Source organism: Mercenaria mercenaria, chromosome 12 (genome assembly GCF_021730395.1).
Source record: "Mercenaria mercenaria strain notata chromosome 12, MADL_Memer_1, whole genome shotgun sequence".
NCBI lineage: Eukaryota > Metazoa > Mollusca > Bivalvia > Venerida > Veneridae > Mercenaria > Mercenaria mercenaria.
In genome coordinates this window covers 6,523,425-6,541,884 of record NC_069372.1, presented here as the reverse complement: position 1 = coordinate 6,541,884, position 18,460 = coordinate 6,523,425, and the positions used below count along the sequence as shown (strand labels likewise).

Here is an 18,460-nt window from a genome sequence, read left to right as displayed (position 1 = left end):
CAAAATTTAGACCTAGAAATGCGTCAGAGACCACCATTTCATACCTGTATTTCAAAATTTTCAAGGAGGAGAGCCCTCTAACCCCGCTCCCCATCAGGAGGGGAGTAACTCCTCCATTATCTCAAAATTTAGACAAAAAATGCACCTGAGGCTACAATTTCATGCCATTATTTCAAAAATTTTCAGGGGGAGGCCCCCCTAACATGGGCAGAGCCCCCCTCCCATTGCTACCCACTATTGACGCTTTGCACCTGGGCAGTGACGTCTACATTCTAGACTGGTGCCCCTGTCAAATATATTTGGATACGGGCCTGACATGGTTTAATATTTAAAAATTTATAAGAAAAGAAATGATACACAATACAAGCTTTAACAACAGTGACAGTAGCAGAAAGTACAGCTTGCTTTCAGAGGCTAGCCAACTAATATACAACTTATCTTGATTTCCGAATTAAATCACATGCAATCAAACTATTTTACTTATATATCAATTATTCTGCATTGATAAAAAGACAATATCTAAAGCATTGTTGACCTGTTCTAAGAACTACACAACATTCAGAACCAGAGTATATGAGTTTATTACTGCCGTGTTATTCAAGATGTTCAAATTGGTTCTCAATTGTCTGGGAAAAAACACCCACAATGTGTGTATTTATACTGCCATTTGTAACAGAGCTCTAAAATTCACTTTTCAATGGGGAGCGGTGGTCTAGCGGATAAGGTGTCGGCCGCTCAATCCAGGGGTCATGGGTTCGAGCCCCACTGGGGTCACGACCAAGACTTCTCATATGACACCAGTAGCCATTTCTCCAAGAAGCTGACTCAAAAGTGGTTCCAATAAGCTTGAAGCTTTCATCACAATCAAGCTAATACAAATTAGTATAAATAAAATTCACTTTACATAAGAAATTTTGTTATATACCATGAATAGTGACAAATTTGTACAGTACAGAATCCTGTAATCCATGCCAATATCCAGAAACACTCACAGTAACTGTTACGGTACTGGAACAAAATTTGTGTGTGATGTCATATTACCATGATGTTAAAACTTTTGTTAAAACTGATTTTATATGATTAGATGATGTAATTTTTTTTTTGTTGGGTTTAACGTCGCACAGGCACAATTATAGGTCATATAGCAACTTTCCATACTTCCCTAAGCCAGCTGGAGTGAGGTTCGAACCCACAACGGTAAGGGGAAAGTGACTGGAAGTCAGTGACCTTAACCACGGATGGTGTAAATGAGCCAGTACACATTATTGTACTTAGGTATATAATCAGCAACTCATTAAACAGCAATAACATGCATTACCTGGTTACATTCCAACTCAAACTATGCCATTACTTAACCTTTAGCCTGCTGGCGGCAAGTGATTCTGCCAGTGCCCATTTATTGTTTATAAGTCACTTCAATAAGTTAACAAGAGCTGATTGAAAAACACATATGCCCCGCTGATAGCCTTAATTATAAAATGATCTCGACCTTTGATCCAGGTTAAAGAATGATAGGGGTCATCTACAACCCATGATATTTGAAGCATGCAAGCCAAACTGATCTCAAGATATTGCTTTAAAATAAATTTGACCCTAACTGACCATGACCTTTGACCCAGAAATTATCACAACACTAAACATCCAATAAATAATGAAGGCTCAAGGTCAAATGGTTCTCAAGATAATAATCAGAAATGGATTTAACCAATTATGACCTTGACCTTTGACCAAGTGACCCCAAAAATCAATCGGGGTCATCTACTAGTCATGATCAACCTCCCTATCAAGTTTTGAGATCCTAGGCCCAAGCGTTCAAGTTATCAGTCCTGAAACGGTTTAACTGTTCCGGGTCACTGAGACCTTAACCTTTGACCTACTGATCTCAAAATCAATAGGTGTCATCTGCTGGTCATGACTATCAACTTTCATGATCCTAGGCCCAAGTGTTCTTGAGATATCATCTGGAAAACGATTGGTCTACGGACCGGCAAGACAGACCGACAGACATCTGCAAAATAATATACCCCTCCTTCGAGGGGTGGGGGGGGGGGGGCATAATTATCCATACTTTATTCATGCATACAGACAAAAGTTAAAAATCTTACATAAAGCGCAAATAGTTGCCCCAATTCTATACAATACTGGCACCACATTATTGTAAACACACTTTTGTGCTATAAAAAATGTCAAGTGTTACCTTTAGTTTACACACTGCAATATGAAACAGAACAACATAGAAAGACCATAATTTATATACATGTACAGAAGACACTGGAAGCTCAATTTAAACTGGTTCCACCTGTTATAAAATTGTGCTTGGAGACCAGTCTGGAAATGCAAACATGCCATTGGTTGATTTCAGAAGGAGGCTAAGAAACAGCCAATCAAATGCTAGCTATTTAGACTGGACTACAAAGTTTCAAAACTTTGTACAAAGAAAGAAATAATAGTAGTCCACTGACGTTACAAATAAGTCCAAAACATTTATATTCCTTAAAGAAAGAAAACATAACAAATTTTGTCAAAAAATATGAAGACGTCTTTAAAAATGTGTTTCTTGAAAAATAATGAGCTATTTAATAATCATAAATAAACAACAAAGGCTAAATGATAACTTCATACGGAGTTATGTAAAGTAACAAATATAAATGCTGATATGAAATAAATAGAATGAAGAAACCGTGCCTTTTGAAATAAATCAAAGTAGCCATCTTGCTATGCTGTACACAATAGCAAATTTTGATCACAACTCTTTCCCTAGCAAAGTAAATATGAAAAAGTATACAGTAAACTAAAACAGCATTTTAGCTTGTGTCAATAGTAACAAATGCCACAGGTCTATTTTTAAGCTTTCTTTTAGAATTATAAGTTGTTTACTATTTACACTCTGGAAATCTCAACTCTATCAATGACATGAAATGAGTGATGAATTGAATATTCCAATTAAACGTCTTAAAATAAGAGACTAACTGAAACGAAAAAATTATCCTGTGAGGGTCGGATGTGACCATAGCATAAAGAATATATTATGAAATTTGAAATGCCATTCTGAGATCTATGTTATAACAATCAAGACTTTTGGCCCATATTTAATAACATCTTTAACCTTTAGCCTGCTAGTGGCAACTGATTTTGCCTTTGCGCCCAGTGCAGACAAAGATCAGCCTGCACTGTTCTCTATTCAGTCCGTAAATTTTCAGTGAACACCCCTTTGAATAACAAATGGATCAGTCCATTTTAGAAATAGGCAGGGTAAAAAATCTGAAAGTTAAGGCTTAAGAATGACAAATATTCAATTTGCCATAATTTTGTCTACAGCATATTCATTGTACTGGAATTTTCTTGGACTATCAGAAGTTGCAGGATGATGATTCCTGTAAAGTTTCATTGCAACCTATTCACATGTGCCAATGGCAGAGCTAAAATGAAAATTTAGCATTTTAACCGTTAGCCTGCTGCCAGTAAATGATTCTGCCTTTGTGACAAGTGTAGATCTTGATCAGCCTGCACAGATGTTCGCCATTCATTCAGTATTTTTTTTTTTTGGTAATCACCTCTTTTAACAGTAAATGGTACTGTCCAAATTGAAAGATGGACAAGTTCATCACAGAAATTTAGCAGGGTAAGGGTTAAAGTCCTATGTTTCAACTTAATATGTTAATGAATATGGGCCTTGTATGTACTTACAAAAAAGTGGCCATCATCAAGACAAACAACACAACATACAACAGCATAAATATACAGCAGCCAAATACATTCTAAACTTTAAAATATTCAGTTTGTTCAAACAGGAGCCCTATTTGACTGCAGAATCCACAGTTCACTCTGGCAGAAAGCTGAAGTATATTTAACCAAAACAGTTCATATAGCACATATGAGACAATATTCAAAGAGAGTTCTTCTGAAGAACTTTTTTTATTTTTTCAAGCACTATTTTTCTCAAAACCGCATTATGAAATCTCAATCCCAACAGCTTCACCAAATACAGTTAACCCTTAGCATGCTAGACACGACTGGTTCTGCCTTTGCGACCAGTGTAGATTATGATCTGCACTGTTTGCTATTCAGTCAGTATCTTTTTGGTAAACACCCTTTTAAACAGCTAATGGTGCTGTCCAAATTGAAAGATGTACAAGTTCATTATAGAAATTTAGCAGGCTAAGCGTTAAACACCACTTGCTCAAGCAAGTAAAATGGTCCATGACCAAATTTCTTTTATTTTCATTATGTGGATCACTCAAAAGCCTTGATAACTAGAGCATTTTGTTCACCCCTTGCAACCTCAAACAACTGTTCTTCTGTGATTTCAAAAACAAAGAGTTAAAGCAGAAATTGCACTCTGTGTTAACTACAATAAAATGGGGTCACATACTGCTATAGGTGCATACTAGGATCAATATATGCAGGAATGTCATATTTTCTTTCAACTGGTCTTCACTTTTTCCTATTTCTTTTTGGAAAGAAAGTTGGTGACAGAATGTTTCTGAAGGATGAAATTCAAGATTACTCATTCAAATGCAGGCAGAAAAAAAACGTGCTTTCATCACAGATACATAATAGCAAAGTTTTTTTTTAATGGGTACCTAGTCTCTTTTAACATCTACACATGAGCGAGTGACATTGCATTGTATCTTCATTGATTGTGACCAAGACATACATGTATTATCACTTTACATCAAATAACCACAATCTGCAGTCAAAATTACATGTTTAAACACTTTACAGGAGTGCAACCAAATGTTCTTTATTTCCCGCATATGTAAAACTTACAACAGTTTTTACTGACAGTGTGACAAAATGAGTCCCTCTGAACAATTAATTAGACTAGGCTACTACAACAATTCTAGCAACTTTCAACATCTTCATAATCAAAAAATGAGCTGCACTGTGAGAAAACAAACATAGTGGCTTTGCTACCAGCATGGATCCAGACCAGCCTGTGCATCCAAGCAGTCTGGTCAGGATCCATGCTGTTTGCTAATGGTTTCTCTAATTGCAATAGGCTTTGAAGGCAAACTGCATGGATCCTGACCAGACAGCGCGGATGGGCAGGCTGGTCTGGATCCATGCTGGTTGCAAAGCCACTATGTTGGTTTTCTCATGGTGCGGCTCAAATGCAGTCAACATGCTCAAAAGCAACTGTCCTCTCAAGTAACTGTAATGCTTCTCTGCATTCAATTCATGTGGCCACATGATTAATAAAATCCCTGATAACTAAACTCCTACACAGATGTCCTGATGAAGTTGGTATAAAAAACTTCTCCGAAAAAATTCCTGAATATGGCAGGCAACACTAATCTCAGACTAAAATTGTTGAGCACTCGATGATGTAAGCTACAATAGTGAAGTTCCTGCCTTCCAGCCCATACAGCAGAATAAATGTAGCAAAGCCTGTAATGTCCACTGAAGAATAAGTTCCTCTGAAAATATTAAATTAAATATATATGTGAAAATATTTGTCAGGATATAGACGGTTGTGAATTTCGGAAATCTTGACATATATCTGGAAAATTTAGAATAAACTCTAGACAATATCCCTTCGGAAAAACAGAAATCCTGACAAAACCTTAAATGAGTTTTCTATCAGGAGCTCAGAGGCTAAATAGTTACTGTCATTAACTTTGAATAACATGCTCATAATAAGCAGGAGGTACTCATTTAATTTAGGTGGGACACACCTGTAAGTACAGGGTTTTAGAAAACAAATAACACCTGTCTGGGTGATACTGAAAAACGATAGTCTGTACAGGGCTTTGAATATGAGTATGAAACACAAATGCAGTATTCAAAATAAATGGAAAATTTACGAACGTGTTTACTGGAGGTATAATGATAAAAGTTTAACACACCTGGTACAGGTATAGCTGGTCTCAGCCAGTCTCTGCTATCTCCAACTGCTCCTGAAATTCTGTGTACAATCTCTGCAATGCCTTCAAATTTTCACTGAACAAGGGCAGTAACTCCTTCAATAACTCTCTCTTGTTAAAACCCTGTAAATTTAAAGGGGTTTTACTTTCTACTCTATTTCATTCCAGTATAAGACTCAGACAAGTATAAGTACACATACTCAGCCATATAATAATTCATGTGGTTCCTGAACGTTTTCCTTATATTTTCTATGTTTGATAACTCAAGCATTTTGTTAATCTCTTTCAAACTTTGAGCAATATAATTTTTACTGTTAAGCTCAAAAGTGGTAATGTGTTAACTGTACTTTTATATAACTATAAACAATTTCACATATTTTTTGTAATTTTGGCACTGTTAAGTTCTGTACCAGTTTTAGAGACATAAATTCTTACTTATACAATTGTCCTACATAAAAAGTGTAATTCTGAATATTACTAGCTTGACAAAGCTTAAACAAGATTATAACAAATTATTAAATACGTACCAATACTGTTTGTTGCCAGGAGTTCTTTCCCTTTGATTGATAGACAGGTCCAAGCAAATCACTGCATACTTCTCGTAATCGAACTTCAATACCTGTGAAAAATTGTTTTTGTAAAGTATTTTGAACAAAAGGACTTCACACACACTAACATATGAAATTTACCAAATGATAAGTATTTAAGACAGAGATTTTACATATCAAAACGTGTTTGTTTTTGTTTATTTTCAATCTGTTCAGTTCTTAAATCATCAAGTAAACAGCTTACGAAAGTCTGGAATATTTTCTACAGTACAAAACTGTAAATGAGGCAAAGACTATCTTTGCTTCTTTTGTTTTTTTGTTGGGTTTAAAATTACAAATACAAAATTATATGTCAGATGGCAACTTTGCATGATTGCAACAGACCCCAGTTGCACCTCCAAGGCATTACTTCATAGTTAGGCAGTTGGACAAAACCACAGTACTTAAGACAACCTGAAGGCTATTTTACATCAAAGAATTCTAAACCCCAAACAAGGTACCACAGCACTGTGGGACAGGTCACTAAAATATTCAACAATCTTAACCACTTGGCAACTGAAGCTCCTTTGATACCATTTCAACTGTTAAAATATGCAAAACACTGACCTTGCCTCAATATATGATACACAGATACAATGTTTATAAATCTGAGTTTGTAGACAAGTCTCAGAGCATGACTCTGCAACTGGTTAAATCAGGAAGAACCAACCAGCTGTGTGGATTTTTAAACTTATCTTCAATATCAGTTTTTTAACTACAGATCCAGTACTCCTTTTTTAAGAAGCCTAACTCGAAATACTAGTATTAAAATAAGTTTATAGATTTTCCCCAATCACTGTTAAGAAATATTGCAGGTCTTCAACCTTTTCCAAAATAGAAATATCAGATCTGATTGACAGGCTGACAGCCAAAGTACATATACCTTCTTGAACGAGATATCTAACATAGGTTTGTAACCAGAACTTGTATTCTGTGGCGGACTTCAGATGTATACATGTATGGAGTTGAGTTTCTAGATGGTTTAATGTGGATAACTGTCGTATTTCAGGCCCTGTCTGCATCACTCCCCGAGATGTACCCTGAGCTCTAATAACAAAACACAAAATATTTTATTGCATAGAAGTGTATCTATATAACTATTCATTTACTTGTTTTCTGTTTTAAGCTATAAAAGCAAAATTTAGATTTTATGGCAACTTTACAAGCTTTTAATGGTAGAGGAAGACCCCAGGTGCTACACATGAAATTATTTTTGGTATTGGCATAACAACAGATTTTCTACAAATAAGCCACATGGCTTCATGCATGAAAGAATTACATGCCCCAAGTGAGGTTCTAAACCCACAGTAGTGAGGGGCAAAAGAAGCCACTCAACCATGGAGGCAACTTTATTCATAATTGAGCCGCGCCATGGGAAAACCAACATAATGGCTTTGCGACTAGCATGGATCCAGACCAGCCTGTGCATCTGCGCAGTCTGGTCAGGATTCATGCTGTTGGCTAATGGTTTCTCTAATTGTAATAGGCTTTGAAAGCAAACAGCATGGATACTGACCAGACTGTGCGGATGCGCAGGCTGGTCTGGATCCATGCTGGTCACAAACCCACTATGTTGGTTTTCTAATGGCGCGGCTCAATTTTATTTATCGTATGATTTAGAGGAAGTATGTATAAAACATCTAGCTGTTTCTGTGGGGAAAATATATTTCCATGTATAACACCAAGCAAAAGTGTAAAATGATGAATTTAGGCCAGAGGTGAGTACTGTCCATGCAAAAATGTTGTGGTTAAGTTAAAATTCTGATGACTTACTTATCCTGAGATATTTGTAATGATGTAAGGGTCCCTGATATAGAGGTACTGATCCTGGGTTTACTGTGATAATGTGCAGAACATCTGTGAACTTTATCATTTCTGTCATTTATCAACAACCTGCAAAACACAATTAAGTTAAAGAAAGTTTGGCAAGAAATGAAACACAAACTTATTGTAAAAATTGTAGTGATACTATTTAAGTTAATTGTAATAAACAATAACAGAAGTGTTACTACAGTGTCTTGCAATACCAATAGTATTGCAACAGTCCTTTGCACAATATATCAATAATATTGCAACAGTCAAAAGCAGTCTGAATAGTCACATTTAACATGGCATAACAGGATAAAACTGGTCTGAATTTCTAGATAAAATAGGCCTGTATAGTCATTTCTAACATGGAATAACATTATAAAACTGGTCTGAATTTCTAACAAGGAACAACAGGATAAAATCCGCCAGAATAGTCATTTCTTACATGGCATAACATGATAAAATTGGTCTGAATTTCTAACAAGGAATAACAGGATAAAATCTGCCAGAATAGTCATTTCTTACATGGGATAACATGATAAAATTGGTATGAATTTCTAGCAAGGAATAACAGGATAAAATCTGCCAGAATAGTCATTTCTTACATGGCATAATGGGATAAAATAGGCCTGAACAGTCATTTCTAACATGGACTAACAAGATTAAATCTATCAAAAGAAACTAAAGATAACATACCAGCAAGCCAGCTGTGGATTGAAGGAGTAGGATTTGTTAGTGGATAATGTAACCACAGGAATACCTTCACTTGTCACAAATGCCTTTAATACATCCTCATCAGCTGAAAATGCACCATCAAACAATTCAGTACCTTATACCCAAACTGTGATTTTGTAGTTGTTTGTTTGTTTTGTTGGGTTTTTAACGTTGCACCGACACAATTCAGGTCATATGGCGACATTCCAGCTTTGATGGTGGAGGAAGACCCAGGTGCCCCTCCGTGCATTATTTCATCACGGGGGGGCATGTGGGTAGAATCACTGACCTTCTGTTGGATGGCTTCCCCACATGAAGAATTCAACACCCGGAGTGAGGCTCGAACCCACATCAGTGAGGGGTAAGTGATTTGAAGTCAGCGACTACAACCACTCGGCCATGATTTTGTAGTTGATTTAAAGCATTAATTGAAATTCAGATGTGAAGGAATCATATCATGAGGACACTGGCCAAGTGATATAATAACTCACATCTGGAAGAAAATGATCTTTTTCAAGATAAAATCACTGTTTGATATGTATTATTCAGATTCTAACAAGATATTAAGGATTGCTATCATCATCCTCAATGACATCCATCAAATATTTGCCAGTTTTGTTTGCCTTTCTTTACCTGCGGGCCACTATGACATTTGATGCTATGATATTGTACTCTAACATAACATAACAATATGACATTTTGTCGCACAATAATCTCACACTATCAGTCTTCTTTGTTCAATAGGAAAACAAACCTGGCTGTGTTAGAATAGAAATTGTTATAATTCTCTAAGTCAAAGACCAGTGTCAGTAAAATATGCAAAAATTCGCGGAAAGAAAAACACATAATTGGCTGTCAAAGTTAACTACGATTAAATGTTGCCATATAGACGCGAAAGAAAAACTGTTTCACTGATTTTGTATTGACAGTTACCTTTCATTTACTTACATTTCATTATCGAGGATAACTGTTCATTTTTCACAACACATGATAAACTCTGAGTGTTCCTGCAAGAAGACACAACACATGGAATTACAAAATGAAAAATAACTGAAGTATGATCATTATCTCGCCTCTCACTGGTGAGAATTGAGAAAAGAGACAAGTTTTGCACTTGACAAATCACTATGGTTGACAAATACTTGACATTTAATTTCAAAGATGAGATAAAGTGACCCCAAGGCATATGAAGGCAAATTGCTAGATAGACTTTTATGACTAAATTTTCACAATTGTTTTCCTGGAAGCCTTCAGAAAGTTACATATCTTCTATTTTTCCTTGTAAAGCTAATTATTTTGTTTGTTTGCTTTGGGTTTAACGCCGTTTTCAACAGTATTTCAGTTATACAACGGCGGGCAGGTAACCTAAACAGTGTTCCTGGATTTTCTTTTTGTACCAGTACAAACCTGTTCTCCGCAAGTAACTGCAACTTCCCACATGATCAGAGGTGGAGGAATAATGATTTCAGACACAATGTTGTTTATCAATTGTCACGGGTACACCACGCCCGCCCGAGGAGCAAACTGCGACCCTGCGATCCTGTAGACCGGACGCTCTTCCTATGAGCTAAGCAGGCGGGTTAAAGCTAATTATAAAATTATAATATACCTAAAAGATTCAACAGAGAAGTTTATTGTTGTTATAATGCAGTTAATTAAAGAACTGTTTTGTTAAAATGTTTAGTTTCAATCTCTTTTTCAATGCACTATTTCAGTAATGTAACAGCAGTCAGCTTACCATTGTTCCTGCATCCACTGAACAGTGTTTCAACCATTCTTTGAGATAATAAAAACTTACCACACATATAAGCTGCCTTTTGAAGAAATTGCCATTACATAATGTCCATTTACATCTAGGACTGAGATTTTAGAATTCAAAACAATACTTGGTAAAACTTTCTGCCCTATACTGTTAAACAATGATAGAGAACAATCTACACAGGCTGCACATGATGTGTTCCTGAAATAAACACAGTATAGTGTACAGGACAATTCTTTGTAAAACTTTCTGCCATAAACTGTTAAACGATGATAGAAAACAATCCATACATTACATGTTTGAAATCAACGTTTTTTCACACTGAGAAACTGAGGGTATTAATTCTACTATTGTTGCTCAACCTATTTTTACAAAACATTAAGTCAAGGTTTTATCTTTTGTTTTATAGCTACTGGAATATCAAACCAACAGTATTTTCGTCTATGAACTCTTTTTACTACATTTCCAGTTTTCAATCTTACCAACAATTTCCAATATTCCCTTAATTCCCTTGCAAGGGTCCTTTTACACAAAAAGAACTGAAAGCTTTCATGAAAAGTTACAAAATATGACCTTACATATTGTGTTTCCTGTCAGATATGTAGTGCTCAAATTCATATTAGGTTAATAACATAAATATTCATATACTTACCTTGAACCTGCAACGGCTATAATTTGTGATGCCAGTATCTGCTCCCAGACTGTGTTACCACCTTGTATACATTGTAACTTGTGTAATACTGTGGTACCAGTCTGGATATTGTTCTTTATTTCCAAGGTAAATCCACCATCTCCTGACCCATCAAGAATCTGAGAAAATCAATATGTACATCTCACAATATGTGGATATACCTTAATAAACGAAGACCTACGAAGTTAAAATGGGTGGGATTTCTTTATTGCATTACCTCATGGACGAGGTAGATCTTCTCTATTAACCGTAAAGCTATGTATGCATGACGTAACGTTTTTGAAGTCGAAGTGACATTTTATTGTTAGACCCAGATTTTCTTCAGTCTAAGTCATTCATCATAAAAAGAATGAAGAAATTAGTTTTCAGGGTGCTGTGACACAAAAGCTCATATGACTCCAGAACTAAGTTTCATATGACTTTTATGGCAGAGATAGACCTCAAGTGTTCATCCAGACAATATTTCAATCTGGTACAAGTATCGACCTCCCACAGAGCAACAGGCGTAAAACATCTGCATCTCATCTGGGTTTTAAATCTCAAGCAATGAGTGGTAAGTGATAAAAGGTTAGCAACCTTGAGAATTCATAATTAGTTTATTAGGCTAATCAGCAAATATACTGCCTTTGGTGTAAAGAGATATTTCCTTATACCTGTACTGTATGATGCTTCTCTATATTTGGCACACGTAACATGAGATCAGAAGTTGACGGAACATAACGCACACTTTCCTTTTCTGCGATATGATGCTGCAAGAAATATCAAACAAATGATAAGCACTACAACTGAAACTCATTATTTCAAATTCAACAGAACCATTGCATTTTACTTCTGAGACAACAAAATTTGACTTAAAAATGATACTTATGGTATCGCTTCAGTCCCATGTACTTGTACATGTATGTATATTCACTAATAATGCCATGTGCTAATTAACCTTTAGCCTGCTGGAGGCAAGTGGTTCTGCCTTTGCCACCAGTACAGACCATGGTCAGCCTGCACGGACTGGTCTGCACTGTTCGCTATTCAGTCCAGTAAACTTTCAGTGAACACCCCTTTGAATAATATATGGTACTGCACAAATTGAATGATGGACCAGTCCATTTTAGAAATTTAGCAGGCTAAAGGTTAAAAATAGTCATGAATATTAATCTGCATCATGCCCTGAAACAAAACTCTGGCGTTCAGCAAATTCTTAACACTGCTAATGCGGCTACTAAGACACGACTATCCCCAACAAAAAACCTAGCAAAAAAATACCCTCTTCTGTAGAGTTGCTTTTATTATTGTTATACAGTGCAACCTCCCACAGCCAAACCTCTGTTTCATCAAGTCAGCTCAAGGGTTCATTAGGGGCTGAGGTCCAGTAAAAACAATCATTCTACTGTCAAGTCAGCCTCAAGGGTTTCTTAGGGCTGGAGGTCCAGTAACAATGATCTCCTGTTACAAGTCAGCCTCAAAGGTTTCATTAGAGGCCAGGAGGTCCAGTAAACAATGATCTCCTGTACAAGTCAGCCTCAAGGGTTTCATTAGAGGCCTGGAGGTCCAGTAAACAATGATTCTACTGTACAAGTCAGCCTCAAGGGTTTCATTAGAGGCCTGGAGGTCCAGTAAACAATGATCTCCTGTACAAGTCAGCCTCAAGGGTTTCATTAGAGGCCTGGAGGTCCAGTAAACAATGATCTCCTGTACAAGTCAGCCTCAAGGGTTTCATCAGAGGCCTGGAGGTCCAGTAAACAATGATCTCCTGTACAAGTCAGCCTCAAGGGTTTCATTAGAGGCCTGGAGGTCCAGTAAACAATGATTCTACTGTACAAGTCAGCCTCAAGGGTTTCATTAGAGGCCTGGAGGTCCAGTAAACAATGATCTCCTGTACAAGTCAGCCTCAAGGGTTTCATTAGAGGCCTGGAGGTCCAGTAAACAATGATCTCCTGTACAGTCAGCCTCAAGGGTTTCATTAGAGGCCAGGAGGTCCAGTAAACAATGATCTCCTGTACAAGTAAGCCTCAAGGGTTTCATTAGAGGCCAGGAGGTCCAGTAAACAATGATCTCCTGTACAAGTTCAGCCGCAAGGGTTTCATTAGAGAGGCGGAGGTCCAGTAAAACAATGATTCTCTGTACAGTCAGCCTCAAGGGTTTTTTTCGGGGCAGGATTCTTCATAGTGATATAAGGGTGTTTAGTTCAACCTGGGATATATATATATTATTAATAAAAATATAATTATATAAAAATAATATTAAATTATAATATAAAATAATATAAATAATTTATAATATAATAACAATATATAATATATATATAAAATATATATATAAAAAAAATCATAATTATATAAAATAAAATTAAAATATATAAAAAATATTTATATATTATAATATTTTAATAATATATATATAATATATGAATATTAGATAAATAAATAATATTTAATATTTATAATAATAATATTTGACCCTGCTACCAATGATCAGAAAACCCAGTACTTTTCTGTGGCAAACGAGGTTTTTAATGGTTTACCCTAAACCCTGCCTTACTTTGCAACTTCCACTTTACTATTAACCCTTACCCTGCTATATTTCTAAAATGGAATGGTCCATTATTCAATTTTGGCAGTATCACTTATTTTTTAAAGCGAATTTCACTGAAAATTTACTGACTGAATAGCAAACAGTGCAGACCATGATCAGACTGCACAGATGTGCAGGCTGATCTTGGTCTGCACTGGTCACAAAGGCAAAATCACTTGCTGCCAGCATGCTAAAGGTTAATAATTCTCAGTATTGTGTATATACTTACAGATGACACAACCGGTGTATTAGAGGGAGTTCGTTTACTCTGTTCTTTATCGATTAATCTGGGACGACCCCTTTTCTTTGGCCCTTCATCTTTGTCATGTTTCCTCTTCAGTGACAACGAAGTCTTGACTTTTTCACTGAAACAGAAGTACACTTATTTCACATATTTTAGAAAGATTATGATATATAATTACTTGTTTACCACTTTCTATACTTGATATAGTGTACATTTATCGAATTACTTGCCAGTCAATAGTTGATACTATTGCCCGTGGTCCAAAGATTTAATTATGACAGCAGAAATAATTTTTTTGAATTTTCTTTAAGTTTTGACTTTAGTCCAAAACTAGAATTACTACTAATAGTTATTAGTACTATTTTTATACAGGCAAGGTACAATATTGTGATATGACCTTTGACCTTCATGTGTGACCTTGACCTTGAACCTAGTGACCTGGGTTGTGCACAATACAAGTTGTCAGGATGCGGTCAATAACTGAAGCTAACTTTATGAAATTCATTCCAGTAGCTTAGAAGCTTGGAATGGACATGAACTTGAGCTATTTAATTATTAACCTCCAAGGATGACCTTGATCTTGAACCTAGTGATTTGGGTCAGGTGCTCTGCACATCCTGTTGATGGGGTGAACTATTGATGATAGTTCTATGAACATCTTCAAAATGGATTAGAAGATACAGAGTGTACATGAACTGAAGCTATTTGACCACCGACATCCAAGTGTGACCTTGACCTTGGACTTAGTGACATTGGTTGTGCACTTTGCACATTGTCTTGACGAGGTTTATACTTGATGCAAGTTTTACTAAAATTTTCCCACCCGTCAAGAAGACATGCAGCAGACACGAATTACAGACAGATTGACAGACCAACAGATGGACATATCTGGCTTAAATAGAGTCACGATATATTTTGTATCTGGAGATATAATAAATATATTACCTGTTTGTATGACTGGCTGGATGTTTGTCGGATGATTTTGGTGTATCAGTAAGTTTGCTACTTGATGGTTTATCCTGCTTGTTGTCCAGTGCAGCTAATGGCTGTAGAAATAGAAGCTCATATTATATTTCTTAATTCTATAAATCACATTTACTTTAAGGCTTATGCAGAAAAAGATACAAACTTCATCTACAATGAAATGAGCAAAATACCCAGTTCATCCAAGGATTTTGAGCAATTCATGACAGAAAAAATGTGATGAAAATGACTGTGGACCCAAAAACAAGTTCGGACTGGCAGCTTGAGCCACTGATGTTAGCAGTTTCACAGTACTATTTTACATAAATTATCAGCAGACATATTAGAACAGAAATAATTTACTGAATACTTGTAACCTGCTGTAATTAGCAAAAATAAAATCATCTAAGATATCATCATATCTTAAGAATGGAGAGCAAAGATGCACAGCATTAGTAAGAACACTAAGAATACAGCAAATAAATCTAATTTTCAAGTTATTTATATTATCAATGGATCTTTTTTTATTGTATTAACTATTTAGACAGAGTAAACATTAAGTTACCTGTACAACAGAGTCTATGGTTTTGTTCTCCCCTGCGGGTGATTTTGATGATGACGATGATTTTGGCGTAGTCTCAGCCCCCCAGGGTTTAGCCTGTGGGGAGTTGCCCTGAAGAGGGGGAGGTGAGAGGAGACCACTGTGGGTGACCTTGTCCTGTTTCTCCACCTGTATAGTGGTACCGGACTTACATGTCTCAAAATTTATCAGACTGTTGTTGGTAAATGGAGCTGGTCCTTCCCTGAAAATATATAATGATTTGTTTTGTTATATTTTAAATCATAATTATGTAGCTAAGGCCAAATGGCTATTTTCCAGCTTCAATGGTAAAAGAAAACACTAAGTGACACTCTAGGCATTATTTTAAGCAACAGTGGGCACCTACTGTGAAATCATTAATATTCGTGGGGGACTACTTTTCATGGATTTCGTGGTTAAGTCAATCCACGAAATTTAATCCCATCGAACAAGTAAAATTCCCATTCAATTTATATTCAAAAGTTGAAATCCACGAATTCATATCCCCATGAAATTGCCGTTTTGATCAAAACCACAAAATTCCATGCCCACGAAATTAAATGATTTTGCAGTATGTTATTTGGGCAGAGCCACTGATCTTCCACAAACCAGCTGGATGTCTTGCTCACACGGCATCCTGGGCAAGACCTGGACCTGAACCAAAGAGGTGAGAGGCAAATAATTTTAGAACTCTGTGACAGTAATGCTCCAGTCACAGAGGCTCCATGTAATCACTGTCCCCCGTCACAGAGGCTCCATGTAATCACTGTCCCAACAGACAAACAAACTTACTGACTTATGTGTAAGAACTAAACACTTCTGATGTTTTATTTGCCTTTAAAACACACCAACACAAATTAGGTCATGCAGCAACATTCCAGCTCAGAGTATTGGAGGAAAGCCCCAGGTGCCTCTCTTGAGCATTATTTTGGAATTGGCAGCCATCTGGGTAGAACCATCTGTGAATTTTCCGACAGCTTTCTCAAATGGAGAATTCTACATTTCAAGCAGGGATCTGAACCAACAATGGCGAGGGGCAAATGGTCTAAAAGTCAGCAGTCTTAACAACTCTATCATGGCGGCCCAATCAGAACAGGGACATATGAGCGTGCCATGGGAAAACCAACATAGTGGGCCTTTGCGACCAGCATGGATCCAGACAGGCCTACGCTATCGCGCAGGTCTGGTCAGGATCATGCTGTTCGCTAACGGTTTCTCCAATTCCCAATTAGACTTTAAAAAGCGACAGCATGGATGCCTGCCAGGGACTGGCGGTATGCGCTAGGCTGTGTCTGGTCCATGCTGAATCGCCCTACCACATGTTGGTTTTCAATGGACGGATCATATAAATCTATGTCAGTTCCTTAATGAACTGGAAACTCATCGAGAGAAAGCAAACGATGAACCAGTACCTACCCTACATCAGGTTGTACCGGCAAGAATATTGGCGTAATCCTTCTCCGACCATCTGCTGTCTTTGTTTCTATCTGTTTGTCTGTTGGCTGAAATAATTGTAACAACATTCAAATGGAGTAGCATTATACTGGAAAAACTGACAACAGTTTAATTCTAATGTAAGAAAGGTGTAAATACTGTGAAACCATATTTTTTTGCATTTCTTCCAAAATTGCAATGCATTCTGGGATTCACTTTTATAGGTGGATGCAACATTGAAATTGACATAAATTAATGAGTTCAAAATATTATGTTTAATATCACATCAATTTTACTAACAACTAATCAGTGTGTTTTCTCCTTGAATTGCAACGTGGTAATTATCATCTGTCAACACAATGATTTTTAAAACTTCGTATCCACTGATTTCTCAGTTAAAAGTAAGTCAACAGCTCTCTCTACTAAACAATCCAGGCCGCCGTTTAACAAAACACCACACAACAGGTAAAAATTTTGGATAAAAATAAAAACTTGACTAAAAATTGGCAAAACATTTTCTTTTTTTTGTTGGATTTAACGTCGCACCGACACATGATAGGTCATATGGCGACTTTCCAGCTTTAATGGTGGAGGAAGACCCTAGGTGCCCCTCCGTATATTATTTCATCACGAGCGGGCACCTGGGTAGAACCATCTACCTTCCGTAAGCCAGCTGGATGGGCGAGCAGATGATTAAATCATACCTTAATGGTGAATTGCTGATATCATCGCCTTTTTAGAAAGACTGTGATGGTGATGGCGTAGTCGAATAAGAGTGTGTTAGAACCAGACGTGACTTTTCTTTGGGAAGCTGTTCATCGCTTTTAGTTGTTGTTGTTGTAGTTTAAGTATATCGGCAGATTCTATGATCTGACTGGCTGAACTATTGATGTTACTCTTGGTGATTGTTTTACCGTATATCTTCTCAAGCAGGCGATTCTGAAATAGGATACAAGAGATATTTCCTCTGTTGCAATAGGGCCATACTGCAAAATCAGACAAGGTATGTTTTAATTCAGCATTTTCTTATTTTATCTTGCAAGTAAAGAATATAATAATCATTTTTAGCTGACAATTTACGCCAATCAGGAAGATTAAACCTGTATTGTAAGATCGTTCCTAAATTGTACAAAATGTGTCACACAAAAATAAATAAGACAATTCATCTTAAGAATTACACTTTACAGACTACACGTTTTCTCTCTCTGTTTTTCTTAATCATTACCCTGGTTAGAGCCGTGAAA

General features: G+C 36.5%; 1 protein-coding gene across 1 annotated transcript in view; it reads right to left on the bottom strand.

Annotated features, from left to right (window-relative positions):
• The window catches only part of LOC123534788 (protein HIRA-like), a 32,299-nt gene continuing 13,839 nt past the window's right edge, over positions 1-18,460 (bottom strand). Inside the window, exons 13-27 of the mRNA XM_053518921.1 lie at positions 18,009-18,155; positions 17,199-17,284; positions 15,768-16,005; positions 15,185-15,285; positions 14,225-14,360; positions 12,081-12,176; positions 11,389-11,546; positions 10,776-10,937; positions 9,926-9,984; positions 8,960-9,062; positions 8,228-8,347; positions 7,338-7,501; positions 6,395-6,486; positions 5,850-5,990; positions 1-5,420 (exon numbers count right to left, since the gene is read on the bottom strand). Of these exons, the coding sequence (XP_053374896.1) occupies positions 5,871-5,990; positions 6,395-6,486; positions 7,338-7,501; positions 8,228-8,347; positions 8,960-9,062; positions 9,926-9,984; positions 10,776-10,937; positions 11,389-11,546; positions 12,081-12,176; positions 14,225-14,360; positions 15,185-15,285; positions 15,768-16,005; positions 17,199-17,284; positions 18,009-18,155 (1,782 nt within the window). The 3' untranslated portion in view covers positions 1-5,420; positions 5,850-5,870. The remainder of the gene's footprint in view (positions 5,421-5,849; positions 5,991-6,394; positions 6,487-7,337; positions 7,502-8,227; positions 8,348-8,959; positions 9,063-9,925; positions 9,985-10,775; positions 10,938-11,388; positions 11,547-12,080; positions 12,177-14,224; positions 14,361-15,184; positions 15,286-15,767; positions 16,006-17,198; positions 17,285-18,008; positions 18,156-18,460) is intronic.